Consider the following 17,359-nt stretch of genomic DNA (forward strand, 5'->3'; position numbering starts at 1 on the left):
ACCTTACTTTCGAGGTTATAATGTTTAATTAAGGATGTGGTTTGTGTAGTTAGCTTTACGAGTCCTATTTATATTAATGACTGACAGGCCTAGCTTATTATAGCTTTTGACTGGGTCTAGACCTAAGTTCAGTTTCAATTTGTAGACCTATCGGTAAAAGACCTATCCATGCTCCATTCATAGGTACAACTTTGGGTGCTACTTTAGCGTGAGGTCTATCGCCATATGTAGCCTACCCGCGTGAAACCTGAGGTCTACTGCGTGACCTGTCGGTCCCGCTCTCCCCACTCATATAAAAGAATACCGTTAGGTTAGGTTAGTATTAAACAGCGGTAGCTGTCATCGTTAGTGGTCACGGAAGGTAGGTCTCACACTAAAGTGCGGTAGACCTCACGCTAAAATAGCACCCTACTTTGTATATGATGACTGATTTTCTGATATGCAACATTTCACTCAAAAGTAATCCAAATAAACGGCAGGCACAATCAGCATAGCCTTGTAAAATGAATTTGAATCTCACATTTTCATACCACTAACGGCAGTTTAAACACTTTTGATGAGTTTTTGTTGGAAATTTTTAGCGAAAATGCATCATCACTGACAAACATGTTAACTTCTGATATAAATGGATATAAAAATCATTCAAAACACATGAAATGACATCTGGAAAAGCACATTTCAGCTTGGAGTACCACAAAAGGAAGACATATATATTGTATGTATTTGCCTGGTTATGTTTTATAGCACCTGCTACATATCGTAGCTTTGCCAGTTGCCAATACAGTATTAGAAGTGGTACTTTTACCCAATATCACTATTTTTACAAGAAGCATTTGAGCTATGTACGTATACGTTTAATGTGTTTCTGACCATTATTGCTGATGTAAATCACTAGTAATTGAGTTAACCCAGTCTGCTTTATGTAAAAGTTATTTGGGGCTCCCAATGGGAAACCAGGAGTGTGAAGTTGGGGAAACCTAGAGGAAAGTGAATTTATGAATCCCATAGCATCATAAAGGACAAAGAATACGAGCTACAGGGATGCAGCCTAACCTTACCGTCTTCACCCTAACCTAGGTTGCCGGTCCTACCTGACTTTGGTGGCATAGTCAGAGTCTTCGTCAACATATAATATTGCGCCAACACCGTACAAATATAAAAACTCATGTCAGATTGACCTTGCTTACTTGTCCTAACTGGCAAGGGCCAAACATTTTTTCCATCTCAATTTTTGTAATTTACTTTAGTTAGCCCTAAGTTCTTTTGGCCGGTGAAGCAGTTATGAGTGAAATGGTTTGCTTGCAGATGGAGAAAGAGTAGAATTTTCCTTTGATGCAAGTAATGAATAGGTTATAGTCACTATTGGCTTATATTACACACAAGGCAGCCATTATTATTATTATTATTATTACTTACTAAGCTACAGCCCCAGGGCCTCCAACAGGGAAAATAGCCCAGTGAGGAAAGGAAATACAGAAATGAATAAACCAACAGAAGTAATGAACAATTAAAGTAAAATATTTTAAGAACATTAATAACATTATATCTTTCATATATAAACTACAAAAAGTTGAAAAAAAAGGGAAGCGAAATAAGATAGAATGATGTGTTTGAGTGTACCCTCAAGCAAGAGAACTCAAACCCAAGACAGTGGAAGACCATGGTACAGAGGCTATGGCACTACCCACGACTAGAGAACAATTAATTTATTTTGGAGTGTCTGTCTCCTATAATACCTGCTTACCATGGCTAAATAGTCTCTTCCACCCTTACCATGAGGAAAGTAGCCACTGAACAATTATAGTGCTGTAGAAGAAGTATTGTTTGGTAATCTAAGTGTTGTCACATGTATGAGGACATAGGAGAGTATGTAAAGAATAGGCTAGACTATTCAGTGTATATGTTGGCAAAGGGAAGTTGAGCTATAACCAGAGAGAAGGGTCCAATATAGTACTATCTGGCCAGTTAAAGGACCCAATAACTCTCTATCGGTAGTATCTCGGTTAGTAGTAGGTAGTGAAAATTGCGATAGTCAGAAAACAATTGGAAACTTGAGTGGGAGATTTTTGAAGGCTTTTTATGTTGACTAAATGATTATCTATTATGCAACAGAAAAGTAGAAATACCTATGAATGCTCATGTTTAGTTTATTCGCTACATGTTGCTTATGCTTCCCAAGAGTGTCAAATATCTTGGTAGTTTATGTAACACCATAGAATATCAAATCAGTCGCTCATCATTTCCAAAATGTCCAAGAAGTTATAGTACAGTTCACACTCAAAACAGCAACATTTGATATAAAATATGGTGTATAAGTCTTCATTTTTTAATGTAAAAACACCTATCGGTAATTACTGTAATTATTCACTTGATCCTTATTCTTCAGGAAAATAAGGTCTAAGCAACCATCGTTGTACCATCCCACACTTATGAATCCTAACATAACTTCATTTTGATTGTCATTTCATAACTAATGCAGCCTAGCCTAACTTCATCTAAAGTCTCATGTCTTACTTTAACCAAAAGGGGGAATTCCTCCCTTCCACTTCAAGGATTCTGTATCCTATCCTCTGAAATGAATTTTTTACCAAGCATTAAGAGTTTGTTTAATAATAATTGGTACAGCATTGGGATAGTTTAGATGGAAATAAGGGGAGAGAAATAATGAATGTTATATCTTAATGTATGGACATAAGTCGTGGTATGACATTGAAACAATATCCAACAGATTTTGTAGGTATGAGAACAAAGGTCTCAGAAGAATATTGGGAGTTGAATGTCAGGACAGGATTAGAAATGAAACTATAACAGAGATTACCCGTGTACCATTTGTGGATGAGATCATGGTGATTAGCAGATGGAGATGGTTTGATCATGCTCTTCGTGCTCCCCAAAAGAGATTAGGTCATCAAACTTTCAAATAGGCTCCACAGGACACTAGAAGAGTTGGAAGACCCATCCCTACATGGCTGAGAACTATGAAGCATGAAGTAGATGATGAATGGAGAAGTATTGATTTAAAAGTTCAAGATAGAGATGACTGGCGAAATCTAACTAAGGCCTTTTGCGTCAATAGGCGTAGGAGGAAATGATGTTGATATTTCAGGAAGTGGAAGAGACTACTCTTTGTTGTCTTCGCATTGGTCACCCTCGGTTGACAGACGAGTTTGTAATGACTGGCCTACACCAGCCCTATTGCGATGACTTTTTGGTACCCGAGAGTGAGGCATTTGTTGACCGAATGCCTCACTTTTTGCACCTTGAGAAATAGATATCTCTCTGAGGCTCAAGGTGAGGATGGTAGGTTCATCTTTGCCAAGATTTTAGGCAGGATGTGTTGTACTATGCTAATGGTATTTTTAGCTTTATCTGAGAATTAGGGCTTTTGAAAGCTATTTAACTTTTATAGGGCCATCTTTGCTTTTATGGTTTTAAATTGAATTTCCTTTTATTCTTTATTTATAACAAACGATATTGGCATATATGACCTTCGATGTAAGAATGCCAAAAACCTCAAAATCAATCAATAAATCATCCCCTTGACACTTTCATAATGTTACCTAATAGCTGAAACTTAGGAAGTAAAGGTTGTAATTCTCCATTTAGGGTCTCTGCAAATAATTGGTTGCTCATTTAGTTTCTTGTGGTACTGTATTACTATCTTCCAGCATAGGAGGGGAGGAGAGTGTCATTGCTTTCCTATCTTATGAAGTTCTTGTTTAGAAAATTATACACATAAATTTCTTCATCGCACATCATAAGTTATTAAGGCTTAGTGATCGTTAAATCTGCAAAAAGAGTCATGATGAACACCCAGGTTTAAATAGTGTGTGTTGAACATGTCATAATTTGTCTGGTACATCTATTATAATTTAATTTTAACAAAGAATGCTTAGCATACAGTGCAGTAGTATTTTTACTGTTTACAGTGCCTGTATTTATTTTTATAATTGAAGCTATAAAATTTAGTGTCGTGGATTTTATCAAGGTGCAGTATATTAATGGAACTCATTTTCTTCCAGCAAACGATGAGCTGTTAAACTTCTTTGGTACGTGCCGCAGCGGGAACATTCGAGTAGTTAAAATCACAATTGAAGATGGTAAGTATAGGTTTATATAGGATTGAAAATACTCTGAATAAGTATACTTTAAGGTTTCTTTTAGTATTTAAGGTCAAATTTCTTATGTAGTAAAGGAAGAGTTGACTTTTGTTTTTTCAGAAGAAGGCACACTAACAGGGATACTCAAGGTCAATTGATAGTTATTCCTCTTGTCCTTACTCATAGTTTTAAGATCTACTGGTATTTTTCTAACAAAAATATAAAATAAAAGGTAGACTTTGCCTTTTTAAGTATTTTCTTTTCAGCTGTAATTCAATTCGATGATGTAAGCAACACTTAAAGGTACATCTATCTTAGGTTGGTCCTGTTGTTTTGATAGTTTTACTGTACTGCATGTTATAGATATTGTTACAGTGGTTTCTGATATACTATAGGACTAATAATTTTTAGACACCAGAAGCATTGGTTACTCCTCAGTGTGCTTTTTGTGGCAAACAGTTGAAATTAAAGTACAGTATTCGTTTTTTTTTTTTTTTTTTCCTAGAGCTTTTGGGCCCCTACCATTATTGCAGTATGCCTTCTGGTTTTAATCCAGTCACTTTATCTTTTTCTTCCTATCTATGTGAGCACTTCAGCTTTACCTTGTTCGATTTTTCTCTTCGAAGAACAAGTTCTAATATAAGTTCTAAGAATTCTTCAAAATTAAACGTAACAGCAGTGCAGTGTAGCTGATTGGTAGAGATATCGCCTTGAGAGTTAGGACATGTAGTATTATATGATGTCTTTAGACCATTGGTTTTGCAAATATTCAGGTAATTAATCACTGATGTTTATATCAATATGGAATAAAGAAACCCCCAGAGGGCCCTAACATTGCGGCCCTATCTACATACGCCAATATTATTATTATTGTTATTATTATTATTATTATTATTATTATTATTATTATTATTATTATTATTATTATTAAAATGATTGAAATTATTAATATCGTGGTGTAGTCAGAAGTGAAAATATAGTGTGTTATTTTTTGCAGTGGAAAAACAAAACGTTTCACTCCTGATATAAAATTAAGCTAGCACTAAATGAGCTCTCAGGCTATATCAAAAGAAGTAGTATACTCATATATTTAATATGATTACAGAACAGTATTGTTATTATTATTATTATTTTTGCTATTACAGTATTACTAAATAGTGTACTTGACCCATCGAAAATGATGACTGTGAAATGTTTAGGTGAATACACACACACAGATTCATCTCATTCCACTCCCTCCCACTTTTCTAGCTATCCCACAAATTTGGGGAGGTAGCCGACATCAAACAAATGATAAAAAAAAAATTATATATATATATGGATATATATATATATATATATATATATATATATATATATATATATATATATATATATATATATATATATACATACATATACATATTTATATATATATATATATATATATATATATATATATATATATATATATATATATATATATATATATGTATGTAATATATACAGTACAGTATATATAAAATATAATATTTTTATACAGTAGATAGCCATAAACTTACTCTTTATTCTAAAGCAGAGATACTCACAATGAAAATACAATCCTCTGAAATGTGCTAAAACCCATTGATATTATTGTTATTATTACTAGCTGAGCTACAACCCTAGTTGGAACAGCAGGATGCTATAAGCCGAAGGGCTCCAACGGAAAGATAGGGAGGAAAGGAAATAAATTAACGATATGCAAAGTAATTAACAATTAAAATAAATTTTTCAAGAACAGTAACAACATTAAAACAGACTTATATCAGCCTGTTTAACATATAAACATTTACTGCAAGTTTGATCTTGGAAGTTCTACGGATTCAACTACCTGATTAGGAAAATCACTTCACAACTTGGTCACAGATTGAATAAAACTTCTAAAATACTGTGTAGTATTGAGCCTCATGATAGAGAAAGCCTGTCTATTGGTACTGTCCAGGAAGATTGAATGTAAAGGATGGTGAGAATCATGGAAAATCTTATGCAAAATGCATAACGAACTAATTTAATGACGGTGCCACAGATTGATATGTAGATCAGGAATAATAAATTTAAGAGACCTTAAATTCCTGTCCAACAAATTGAGATGAAAATCAGCAGCTGAAGACCAGACAGGAGAACAATATTTGAAATCAGGTAGAATGAAAGAATTAAAATACTACTTCAGAATAGATTGATCACTGAAAATCTTATAAGACTTTCTCAATGAATCAATTTTTTTTGTGCAATTGAAGAAGACACATACCTAATGTGTTCTTCAAAAGTAAACTTGCTCTCAAGAATCACACCTAAAATTTAAGAGTCATACTGAGTTAAACATTATCAATGCTGAGATCCGGATGTTGAGGAGCAACTGTCCTCGACTTACTTACAATCATACTTTAAGTTTTGTTTGGATTCAACTTCATGCCTCATAATTTGCACAATGCACTAATATTAGTTGGATCGCTATCAAGGGATTCAGCAACCCCAGATCTACATTTAGGAGATAGAATTAATGCAAAGAAAGTGGCATCATCTGCATATGCAAAAAAATATTGGGTCAAGAACACTACCCTGAGGAACACCAGATATCACATTTTTATAGCCACTATGGTGCCCATCAACAACTGGGATCTATTGCATAAAAATTCAATAATGATGTTGAGAAAAGACCCTCCTACTTCCAACTGTTTGAGTTTGAAAATAAGGGCCTCATGATTAACAGTTAAAAGTAAGCCTCTGTAATATGAAATAATTATGCAGTGTTTGAAAGACTGTGAAAGGCCATGGTACAGAGGCTATGCCACGGAGCCTATCATGTTCAAACATTATGATTGGCTGGTATGACAGTTATAAAGTTGAATAGGAATGTGAATACATTACTCAGAATTTATCAGAGTAGCAGCTATTTGAGTAGTGATTTTGAACTAATAAAGCTCTTGTATATTCAAACAGAGGCACTGCATCTTGGAGAATATCAGGAGGCCAGGGGAACTTGGGAGGATGATTATAACTTGATGGTTTTGCCACTGCTAAAGGAAAAACAACCTTGCTATCTCCTTTACAGGTATGCCCTGCATTTTTATGGTTTTGTTCCTACCGTGATTTTGTGTATACATACAATATTTTGTTATGTATATTTAATATTTGTTCCTGTAAGCATACAAACTATCGTTCTTTAATTATATGGAGTAGAATAACAGCGGAGGCTGGAATATAGCAGTTGAAATTTTAATGAGGTATAAACAACCTGGAGGATAGTTATCCTGTCAGCCACAAGATAGCTCACTCTAACCTCAATTGAATTTCAGCTGTCGGAGAGAGAACTTGTTTCTCTGGCTGTGAATTTGCCAGTTTAAGCTTTGCCTTAACTTAAACATATTTTTGCTTTTTCTCCCAGCTGTGTACTAGCTGTTTACTTTTGATCATTCGTACGTGTCCAATTGCGGGATGCATATGAGGAATGTCAAGGTAGACCCTCAAAGGTTATACCAGGGGTGTCGGGGCCGTTTGTGCTCTGAAGCCTCACCTTGTGAGGAATGCAGGGAGTGGCCATCCTCCCAGTTGGCATTGTTTAGCAGGCGGAAGAAGATTAAAAGGGAGTCTTCGCCTTTGGGTTCTTCCACGATGTCTAGGAAGTCCATGCCTGTTTCTTCTTCCCCTGGAACTCCCTTCCGTCTCTCCCCGTAGGATGGTCAGTTAAGAGCAATAATTGGTTGTTTGATTTGCGGTCAACCTCTGGGGCAAAGAGGCTCTGTCACTTCCCCTAGCAAAACAGAGTTGTCTCTTCTTAAGATTAGTTCCACTAATCTTTCCTTTTCTTTTGATTTACTGATGCTCTTAGACTGCTGTGGCCTTTGCTGGGTATTTCAGGCCCACCGTTGGAGGAGAAATCTTCATTTCTTGAAAGAGGAATATTGTCAGAACACCATCTCGATGTTATCTTGTTCCATACAGGGTGTGCTTGCTCCTACTGGCTCCTCCGCAGGTCTTCACCCGCCGAAGTCACCATCTCGTTGGTTGGCCCCTGCTCTTCCTTCCCAGCACTCTCCAGGAGACCCTCGCAGCTCTTCTCTGCCTTTTTGTAAGGTTGTCTCGCCGTCTGGATGTGATATCTCCTCTTTGAAGGCAAATTCGAGAGTGCTTTCTATTAAATGATCCTCAATGAGACCTGCTTCCTTGCTCACTAGATGCTCAATGATCGGTCCTTCATCAGCTCGCCTATCTACTACCGAACCTTCGTTCGACAGACCTTCAGGTTGTAGGGTCTCGCTTGCCAGCGCTTCCCCTTGCACATTGAGCAAGAGAATCTCTCCCTGTTGTAGTCCGTTACAGGCTTCGGAAAGGACAGAGTTGCGTTTTTTTTATGCTTCCTCACCTTACTAAAGATCCTCGCCTTCACCCCGGAGATGACATCTCTCCAGATCACCCTTGAGTATTTCCCCTCATCAAAGGATTCATAGCCCACTTCACCATTGCTACCAAAGCTTTACTTTGCAGTTAGGACACTCTCCTCACTTTAAGAGATCTCGGTACACCCAAGTCTCTCCTTCGCAGTACAGACGCTTCCGATAGGATTCACCTCCTTCGCAGGAATACCGAAGCTCGCCCTTGCGCTCCAGGTTCTATACATCACCTCGCTATCACCTCACCTCACAATTGCGATTGCTCGACTACCATGCATCCTACACTTACCACTTTTCTTGAGATACTCCTATAGTCTTGCCTAGATCAAGTGCTCTATCTACGAGACCTACAGACATGCTTCCTCTCGTAGTCCTTTCCCTGCATCGAAGTGTCATTATTTAGGAGAATCAGATCCTTCACCTGCAAGAGGGAGAGAAGGGTGAGGTAAGCTTCCCCCTAATCCTACTTCTCTAGTTTTTTCAGATGTACCTTTTCCTCATCAACCCTCGCTGGCTATCGAGAATCTCATGGTGGGTGGTGCCATTCAGCTACAAGAAGTAGATGCTCGAGGCCCATCCAGACCCATTGCTATGATTCTATTGCTTCTTCATCTTCCAGATAACTTGAGAGATAGGTCCATGAAACAAAGCAGAAATCAAGTCTCTGCCATTCCACCTTGTGGCGACACCTGGTTTCGCACACATAAGGGCTTCCTTTCTCCAAAGGAGTTTCCCTTTGCAGATTTGTACTAGTTGATCCCTATTACCTTTTCAGACGAGCACCCAGAATCGGTTCATAGGTAGTAGATGCCCCATCTGCTCATTACTAAACCACAAGACCCAAGGATTTAACCTACTGTATTTTATTCCCTCTGGCACCGGTTCTTGTTAGAAGGGAAAGTAAAGATTTTTAGGGAAAGAACAAGTCGACTTTTTGCAACAAACCTGCATCTCACGATCAGTTGCAGGATTCTAGGATCAAACATCATAAGTGTAGATCGTCACCATTGCAGTTGTCTTCCAAGACCCAGGAGAGTCAAGAATCCTATGTTGATGACTTCATCCAGGGAGAGGGTGAGTCAGTTGAGGAGTCAGAGTTTTCAACGGCTGATGTTTTACCGACAGGCCCAAAAACCCCCTCTCTAAGGAGGAAGAAGCAGAGTCAAAATAAATTGTGGTACTTTGGGTGAACTACTCGATCATCAGGATAGAAGAGGCTCGACCTTTGTCACCGAAACGCAGATCAGTCTTTGACTTTTTGTGCGGCTCTTCTCCTGGTATTACTTACTTTGGAATTGCCCTGGGATATGCTTGCAAATTAAGTTATAAGAAAATAGGGAAACAAGCGTCGCTGAGATTTGCATGCTCCTCTCGCTTGCTTCCAACCCCAATGCCGAAACAGCTCAAGTAATACAGATTATTGGACTCCAACCCATCAGCTTTGCCTCTCGATTCCGCAGTATCTACTCTGACTCCTGGCTGCTCATCAGATAGATACTCTTTCATCCCGGTTTTCGTCAACCAAGCAGAAGCTTCAGGTATGGAGTCCACCACCATTAATGCTCTTCAAGCGGCATCTTGGATTGACAACTGGGCAGGTACAGTTTGCTACCTGGCCAGCACAGAGGACTTGTCCAATGCCAAAAAGAAGACCTTGAAAAACATCCTTTCAGGGTCGAAAGCGGTAGAGTACCTGTTTCAATTGATGTCCCATTAGATGAATCGGGTACTAAAATGGCGGGATGCGATTACAGAGGTTTCACAAATAGATTGGGAAACAGGAATGGTCAAACTTGAGGAATGCTTCGCTGGAGCATACTTCCCTTTTTCATCAACAGGACATCTCCCTTGCAACAGAGAACTGGTGGAAGGAGATGCAGAACTTCGTGATGTAGAGGGCTCTCTCACTTTTGCAGCCTTAACCCTCCACCTTAGGAACACCGAGACCATCGGCTTGTGTGTCTACCCCCAGAAGGTCCTCGGTAAAGGTGTCGAAGACCCAGTCCACCCATAACAAGCCAGCTCATCCCTTTCAATCCAGGCAAGGACAAGGTCACCCTAGAGGAAGGGAAAGCAGTCAGACTGGGGAACTTCATGGTCGATCTGGATCTAAAATACGCCTACTTTCAGATCGCGATTCATCTGGCGTCTAGGAAGTTCTTACATGTGGAAGTAGACGGACAAGTATACCAGTTCAAGGTCCTCGGCTTTGGGCTGTCGATGGCCTTTCCTTTATGAGGGTCTTCTAACTGGTATTGTCTTGGGCCCACACCAATGGGATTCGTCTGCTATGGCACTTGAATGACTGGCTGATCCTTGCACTCAGTAGATTCTCCGGGACCACCGAAATAGGCTTCTTGAGTTTTGTCAAGATCAGGGGATTGTGATAAATCTGGAGAAGTCTGTCGTCTGTCCTATCCCCATTTCGGGTATTAGTCTACCTGGGAATGGAAATAGATTTGCACCCCGGGAAAGTCTTTTCATCAGAAGACAGGATTTCTTGGGGTACTTTGCACTGCCTTCCCTTTTACTCAACAGCCTTCTCTTCCAGCTCGACAATGGCAGATGATGCTGGGACATCTGGCCTCACTAGAACGCCTGGTCCCTGGTGGGAAACTCCGTATGAGAAACCTGCAATGGGACCTGAAGACATCTTGGTCCCAACATCTGGACGATCCCCATAGGTTGATCCAGGTAGGACCCCACTCCAGGAAAGACCCTCTCTGGTGGTTAGACTAATTGGACCTCAAGGAAGGGTCTCCTTTGCCAGTACAGTAGCTCCCCCGAAATTCAGGTTATTCACAGATGCTTCCACTGAAGGATGGGCGTTGCACCTCAACCAATGGTTAATATCAGGAGAGTAGTCGGACGTAGATCGTCTTCAGCCTATCAGTTTTCTGGAGATGAAGGCAGGGAAATTGGCTTTGCGGCATTTTCAACATCTGCTTTGGGGACACTCGATGGTGCTGAAGAGCACACCACCTTAGTGTTCTACATTTGGGAGAAAGGAGGCAAAATCTCCCATCAGCTGTGTCAACTGGTAGTAGAGACTACAGTGCATGGAAAAACAATGCAATCCCTCTCTCAGCCCAGTTCATCCTGGCCAGAAAAAAACATCATAGCAGATCAGCTGAGCCGGACTCATTATGGGTGGGTAGTCTTTGAGTCCTCAGATAGCAACAAGAGTTTTGATGTCGTGGGGTTTTCCTAGCATCGATCTTTTTGCCACCTCATTCAATGCAAAACTTCTAGTATACTGCGCTTCAGTCTCAGACCTCATAGCAACATTCGAAGACGTCCGCACGTTTCTGCCATTTTGCCCACTGAGAAGAATTTTCAACAGGGTAACAGAAACACCAAACCTCTTGTTAACCCTAATAGTCCCAATGTGGCCGTACTGAGAGGGTGTTTTCAGACCTGCTACAACTGCTAGTGGAGTCTCCCAGGAAACTCCTGTACCTTTCACATCTGATGAAGCAGCCTCACGCCAAGATTTTCCACAGCGCAGTACATTCCCTGCATCATCACATGTGGAGGTTATTTAGCATCTATTCTCAAGGAAGGCTTTCTCTGGAAACTGCTGGACAGATGTCTGGATACCTCCAAAAATCCTCAGTGTCAGTCTACTAGTCCAAGTGGGTTGTTTTCTGTGGCTGGTGCTGTGGGAGGAGTCCATCTGCTTGAAACCACTCTACCCTTGATAGTTGATTTCCTGTTTTATCTCCGTAAGGGGGGACTCTTTTCTGTTTCTGTGGTGAAAGGCTATTGCTTAGCCTTGAGCAAAGTCTTTAGATGTAACAGAAGTGGTTTCTTTTTTTGGAGTAGATTTTTCTATGTATACAATGCTTTGAGCAGTCTTGTCCTCCAGTTGAGGTTAACCTGCCAACTTGGAATGTCATCAAAGTTCTTAAGTTCTTTGAAGAGGGCCCTATATGAACCTCTCAACCGTGTTGGATAAGGATCTGCCTTGAATACAGTGTTCCTTCTCCCCTTGGCTTCTGCCAAGCTGTTAAGTGAACTATGTGGAACATCACCCATTCAAGGGGGTGGAGGAAGTCTCTAGGTTTCATACCCGAGTTTATTACAAAAATCTAGAATCCTGCTTCATTGGATCCAAGGTTCTTTTCTTTTCAGGTAATCCGGATTAGCTTTTAATGTCTGTTGGGGTGTTACGGAGTTATCTTAAACACACCAGGGTTACCAGACCTCGCCTGCAGAACCTGTTCGTGAGCACAGGGAGCACTAAGAAGGTTACAAGGAACACCATCTCCTCCTGATTTCCAGGTCCCTGGAATCCTCAGCAGTGGTTTCTCGCATCAAGGCCCATGACATCAGAGGCATTGCTGCCTCCTTGGCCTTTAAGAAAAACTTTTCTGTGTCACAGGTTCATAGGGCAGGGATCTGGAAGAGACATAGCACCTTCACAGCCCATTCATTACCTGAGGGATGTGACTCAAAGGACCATGGACACTTTTACACTAGGATCTGTAGTAGCTGTACAGCAAAGGGTTTAGCTTCCTTGGCTCTTAACAAAACCAGTATCACCAGATTGAGGCTGAGGTTAAGTTTTAGTCTGAGATTAAAGTGAAGAGTGACTGGCTTTCTTTTCCTTTCTATCTTACCGTCTTTTTGGGTACAGCATCATAACTCACTAGTTGGACTCGATCTGAGATAAGTTAGCTCACTTGTTTTCAGTTACAGGGTGTTTCAAACATGTTTGAGTCTGTTTCCCACATTTCTTACAGGGGGAAATGTGATAAACCGAGCAAACATATTACTTTTTCATTAGCAGTGCAGTGTTGCTTTGAGTTCAGCTCAGCGAAGCTGAGCTCCAATCTTGCCTTGTCCCACTTGCACGGGCCGTGATTACCATCAACTTGATCTGGTTTCGCGAGGTGTAGGAATTCTGGTGGTTGCATCTAATGCTAAGCTTGAGATTCCTGGGTTTGTTTTCCTCCCTCCTAAGGATGAGACGCCATATAAGTAAAGAGTGATGGTTTGTATGCGTATAGGCTCAAATGGGAAAGTTTAAAAGTACAGTAATTTGTATGATTCCTTTTTATGCAAACCCGAGTCGTTTACTCAAACTGTCCCACCATCATCACCCATGACAAGTCTCAGCTGCAATTTAATTGAGGTTAGAGTGAGGTAGTAGTGCGGCCAACAGGGTAACTACCCTGCCACTTGTTTACACCTCGTTAAAAGTTTAACTGCCGTATTCCAGCGTTCACTGTTATTCTACTCCATATAATTAAAGAACTCAGGTTTGTATAGGTACGAAAAATACAAATTCCTTTATAATTTGTCATTATTATGGGTATTTAATATTTCACAGTGCTATTAAATTGCTTTACATTTACTTTAATCAATCAGACCAATTCACCTATTATGTCTTTGTATGGTTGGTATGTGATTGGATCATGAGATTAGTTGTTGTATACAGTACAGACTCATTTACATGTAGAGTAGAAACATTTACTAGTAATATCACAAATAATTTATCAGAATATAGTATAACATTTTTTTAATTTGTAAAGATTTTCATTTGTTTTCTGTGTAATCTATAAAGATGGCCTTGTACATATCCAGGATTTAGATATTCATACAGTTTTGATAACTCATGGATTGAAAGTGTTATACATATGTTTCTTAAAAATCCCAATAAGCAAGGCTTGATTTTGCCTTGCGCCATGCACTGTACAATAATTTTAAGTCTCACCCAAATTAAGTGCTTTGTAAGCATACCATTCTACTGCTTTTTACCCCAGTTTCCCAACAAATCTTGTTTGAGCAGTGTTTGGTTAGCATCTTTATTTTGCTTCTTGTGAAGTTAGCAAGCTTTGTTTTAGTTAAGTATCTAAAAATGCAGTTCTGTGATCAAGAGAGCAATCTCTTATTAAAGGTTAAGAGGGTACATAAAAAGGCCAGCTCTGAAAGAGTGAATAAAAATTATAAAACTATTAAAAAGTGGTATGTAGTATGACAAAGTAGGCCACAAGTTTGGTTCAATGGAAGAGAAAATAGCGAGGGTTGATCCCCTAAGAAACTTCACACCACATCGTCTTCATCATGCAAAGGCTATCATGACGAGGAACCATGGTTACAGTGTGTGTTAGTGCAGGGTGTTTGAGAGAGTTAGAGTGAATTTTCACTATTTTGTTGTCACAATTGCAATTTTATGCAGTATTTTATTTCAGACCATTAAGCAAAGTAATTATTCAAGTCTAAAAGAAAGAAAAGGATATGTTATTTTTACTGATGTGTACTATTTACTTAGGCATATAATGGTTGTATCTGTACTGATTGTGTCAGGTTTTTTATGCATTGTGTGTGCTCTAAAGATAGTACAGTAATGTGTGGTAACGTCCCTGACCGTTGATCGTGAGATTGGGCTTTGAGTCCCATTCAAACTCGTTAATTCCTTTGGTCACTGCAACCTCACCATTTTTGTGAGCTAAGGAGGGGTTGTTGGGGGAGCTTATAGATCTATCTGCTGAGTCATCAGCAGCCATTGCCTGGCCCTCCTTGGTCCTAGCTTGGGTGGAGAGGGGGCCTGGGCACTGGTCATATGTATATATGGTCAGTCTCTAGGGCATTGTCCTGCTTAATAGGGTAATGTCACTGTCCTTTGCCTCTGCTTTTCATGAGTAACCTTTAAACATTTAAATTGCAGATCATTTACATTATTGAATTAGCAGTAATCCTCTCAAAATACAATACTCATTATATACAGGAGGATGTATGTATATTACTTTATTTAAAGGACTTTAAGAGACGTAGGTTTCGAGATCTGTGGGATTACGGAACCAATTCCACGCATATGATGGTGACCAACTGGTCAAATTCCTTTAAAGTTTTATGTTTGCTTTGTAGCTTCATGATGTAACATGTCTCCTCTGTTACGAAAACTAAGCACAGGTTTCCAATAGGAGGAAAAGTGTACAGTATATTAATAACTTTTTTTTTTACAAAAATTCTCTTACTTTCAAAAAGGGATTTAGTCAATAGTAGTTTCATAAAATTTGACGCTATTTTCTTCCAACTTGTTAGAAAAATACTTTTTATTTTTTTTTAGGCTCTTGAATACATACACTATACAGTACAATATTGTATACTGTACTTGAATTAATATGTAAATTATGTTCACGGCAATTGTTTCAAAGATATTTTTGATTTTAGGTTAGATTCAGAGGCACATGGTGGTTATGAATGGCTTCTACTCTGTTGGTCACCAGATGACTCTCCAATTAGGGAGAAGATGTTATATGCGTCTACCAAAGCTACTCTTAAAAAGGAATTTGGTGCAGCACAAATCAGTGATGAGTTATTTGGCACAATAGAGGTAAGGATGCATCAGTTATTTTTATTGGTGGATAACTTATACAATATATGATACTTAAAACTGTAATGTAGCTATTTGAATACAATACTGCATTTTTCAATATTAAACTTAGCCGGTGATCATATAAGCTGTCAGCTCTGCTGCCCGACAGAAAAACCTAAGGACAAAATACGCCAGCGATCGCTATACAGGTGGGGGTGTACATCAACAGCGCCATCTGTCGAGCAGGTACTCAAGTACTCCATGTCAACACAGAACCAATTTTCTCTCTGTCGTGCCACTGGCAAGACCTACTAAATACGCTGTTGCTTACTGGATTGATTTTCACATTATTTGGTGAAGTACTCATTTCTAGTTTTTAGCTTTCTCTTTGCAGAGGTTATCTTCAATACTTCCTTGCATTCTTTGATTGAATTTTGGATTATTTGTTGACGACTTGGATAGATTTTGAATTTCCCCTTTGACTAATTCAAGATGGCTGACCCTTCTCAAGTCCCTAAATACAGGAAGTGTAGTGCTAGGGACTGTTTTAGGCGTCTTCCAAAGGCCTCTATCGATCCTCACACCATTTGTTCCAATTGTCGGGGTAAATCCTGTCAATGGGAAGATCGGTGTGAGGAATGCGTTGGGCTTTCGGAATTCGATTTTGTCGAATTCCTTAAATATTCACGTAGGCTAGAGAGAGATAGAGTCAGGAGGAGTTCATCTCGCTCAGTTGATTTTTCCTCTCCCCATGCCCCACAACCTATTCCTTCCCCTGTAGTGGTTACTCCTGATCCCCCTTCTAGCACTCAACAACCTTCGATGGCAGATATGATGCGTGCCATCCAGACTCTGGGTGAGAGAGTCGAGTCATTAGCGAGTGACCGCAACCAACTCATGGCAGACGTCAGGGAGTTGAAGGGTAAGAGTGCAGTGGGAAGTGAAGTGAGTGGTAGTGCTGTGAAAAGTGTTAGTGTTGCGCTTGAGGGTGCGTCTGTTCGTGCCTGTCGTCCTCCCAGTCCGGGACCTCTTGCAAGCTCCCAAGCCCAGGGGAGAAGCAATGTCGTACGACCAAAGGGTTCGACAGGCTTTAATCAGCGGACAGACGTTCCCTCCGTGGTTTCGGACGTATCTTGCCAAGATCGCCCCACCCACAAGAAGACGAGAGAGCCCGTTCATTCCTCGTCTGCGGAAGAGGTTTCACGCCAGAAACGATGGGCCAAGGTCTCACGGCCTCTCAAACGCAAGGTCCCTTCCGCGCAAGTCCAACGGCCGAGGTGTAGCCACTGGGTCAGTTCGGACTCGCTGCAGTCTTCCGATGACTGCACACCTCCTAAGAGAGGCAAAGTGGTACCGCAACAGGCAGTAACACCGTCTGTTGCCGCACCTGCTGCTGTAGACCCTAAGTGGTCTTTGCTACAGTCTATGCAGACACAGTTAGCATCTTTTATGCAGGAGTATCGTGCGGAGAAGGTTGACGCTGCACCCGTTAGCCTACAACCAACCACGGTTGTGCGTACAGT

General features: G+C 39.9%; 1 protein-coding gene across 1 annotated transcript in view; it reads left to right on the forward strand.

Annotated features, from left to right (window-relative positions):
• Positions 1–17,359, forward strand: part of twf (twinfilin actin binding protein) — a 57,507-nt gene that overhangs the window by 678 nt on the left and 39,470 nt on the right. Inside the window, exons 2-4 of the mRNA XM_068393331.1 lie at positions 4,023–4,100; positions 7,062–7,173; positions 15,692–15,854. Coding sequence (XP_068249432.1) covers positions 4,023–4,100; positions 7,062–7,173; positions 15,692–15,854 — 353 coding nt within the window. The remainder of the gene's footprint in view (positions 1–4,022; positions 4,101–7,061; positions 7,174–15,691; positions 15,855–17,359) is intronic.

The sequence above is a fragment of the Palaemon carinicauda genome, chromosome 19 (assembly GCF_036898095.1).
Source record: "Palaemon carinicauda isolate YSFRI2023 chromosome 19, ASM3689809v2, whole genome shotgun sequence".
Taxonomy (NCBI): Eukaryota; Metazoa; Arthropoda; class Malacostraca; order Decapoda; family Palaemonidae; genus Palaemon; species Palaemon carinicauda.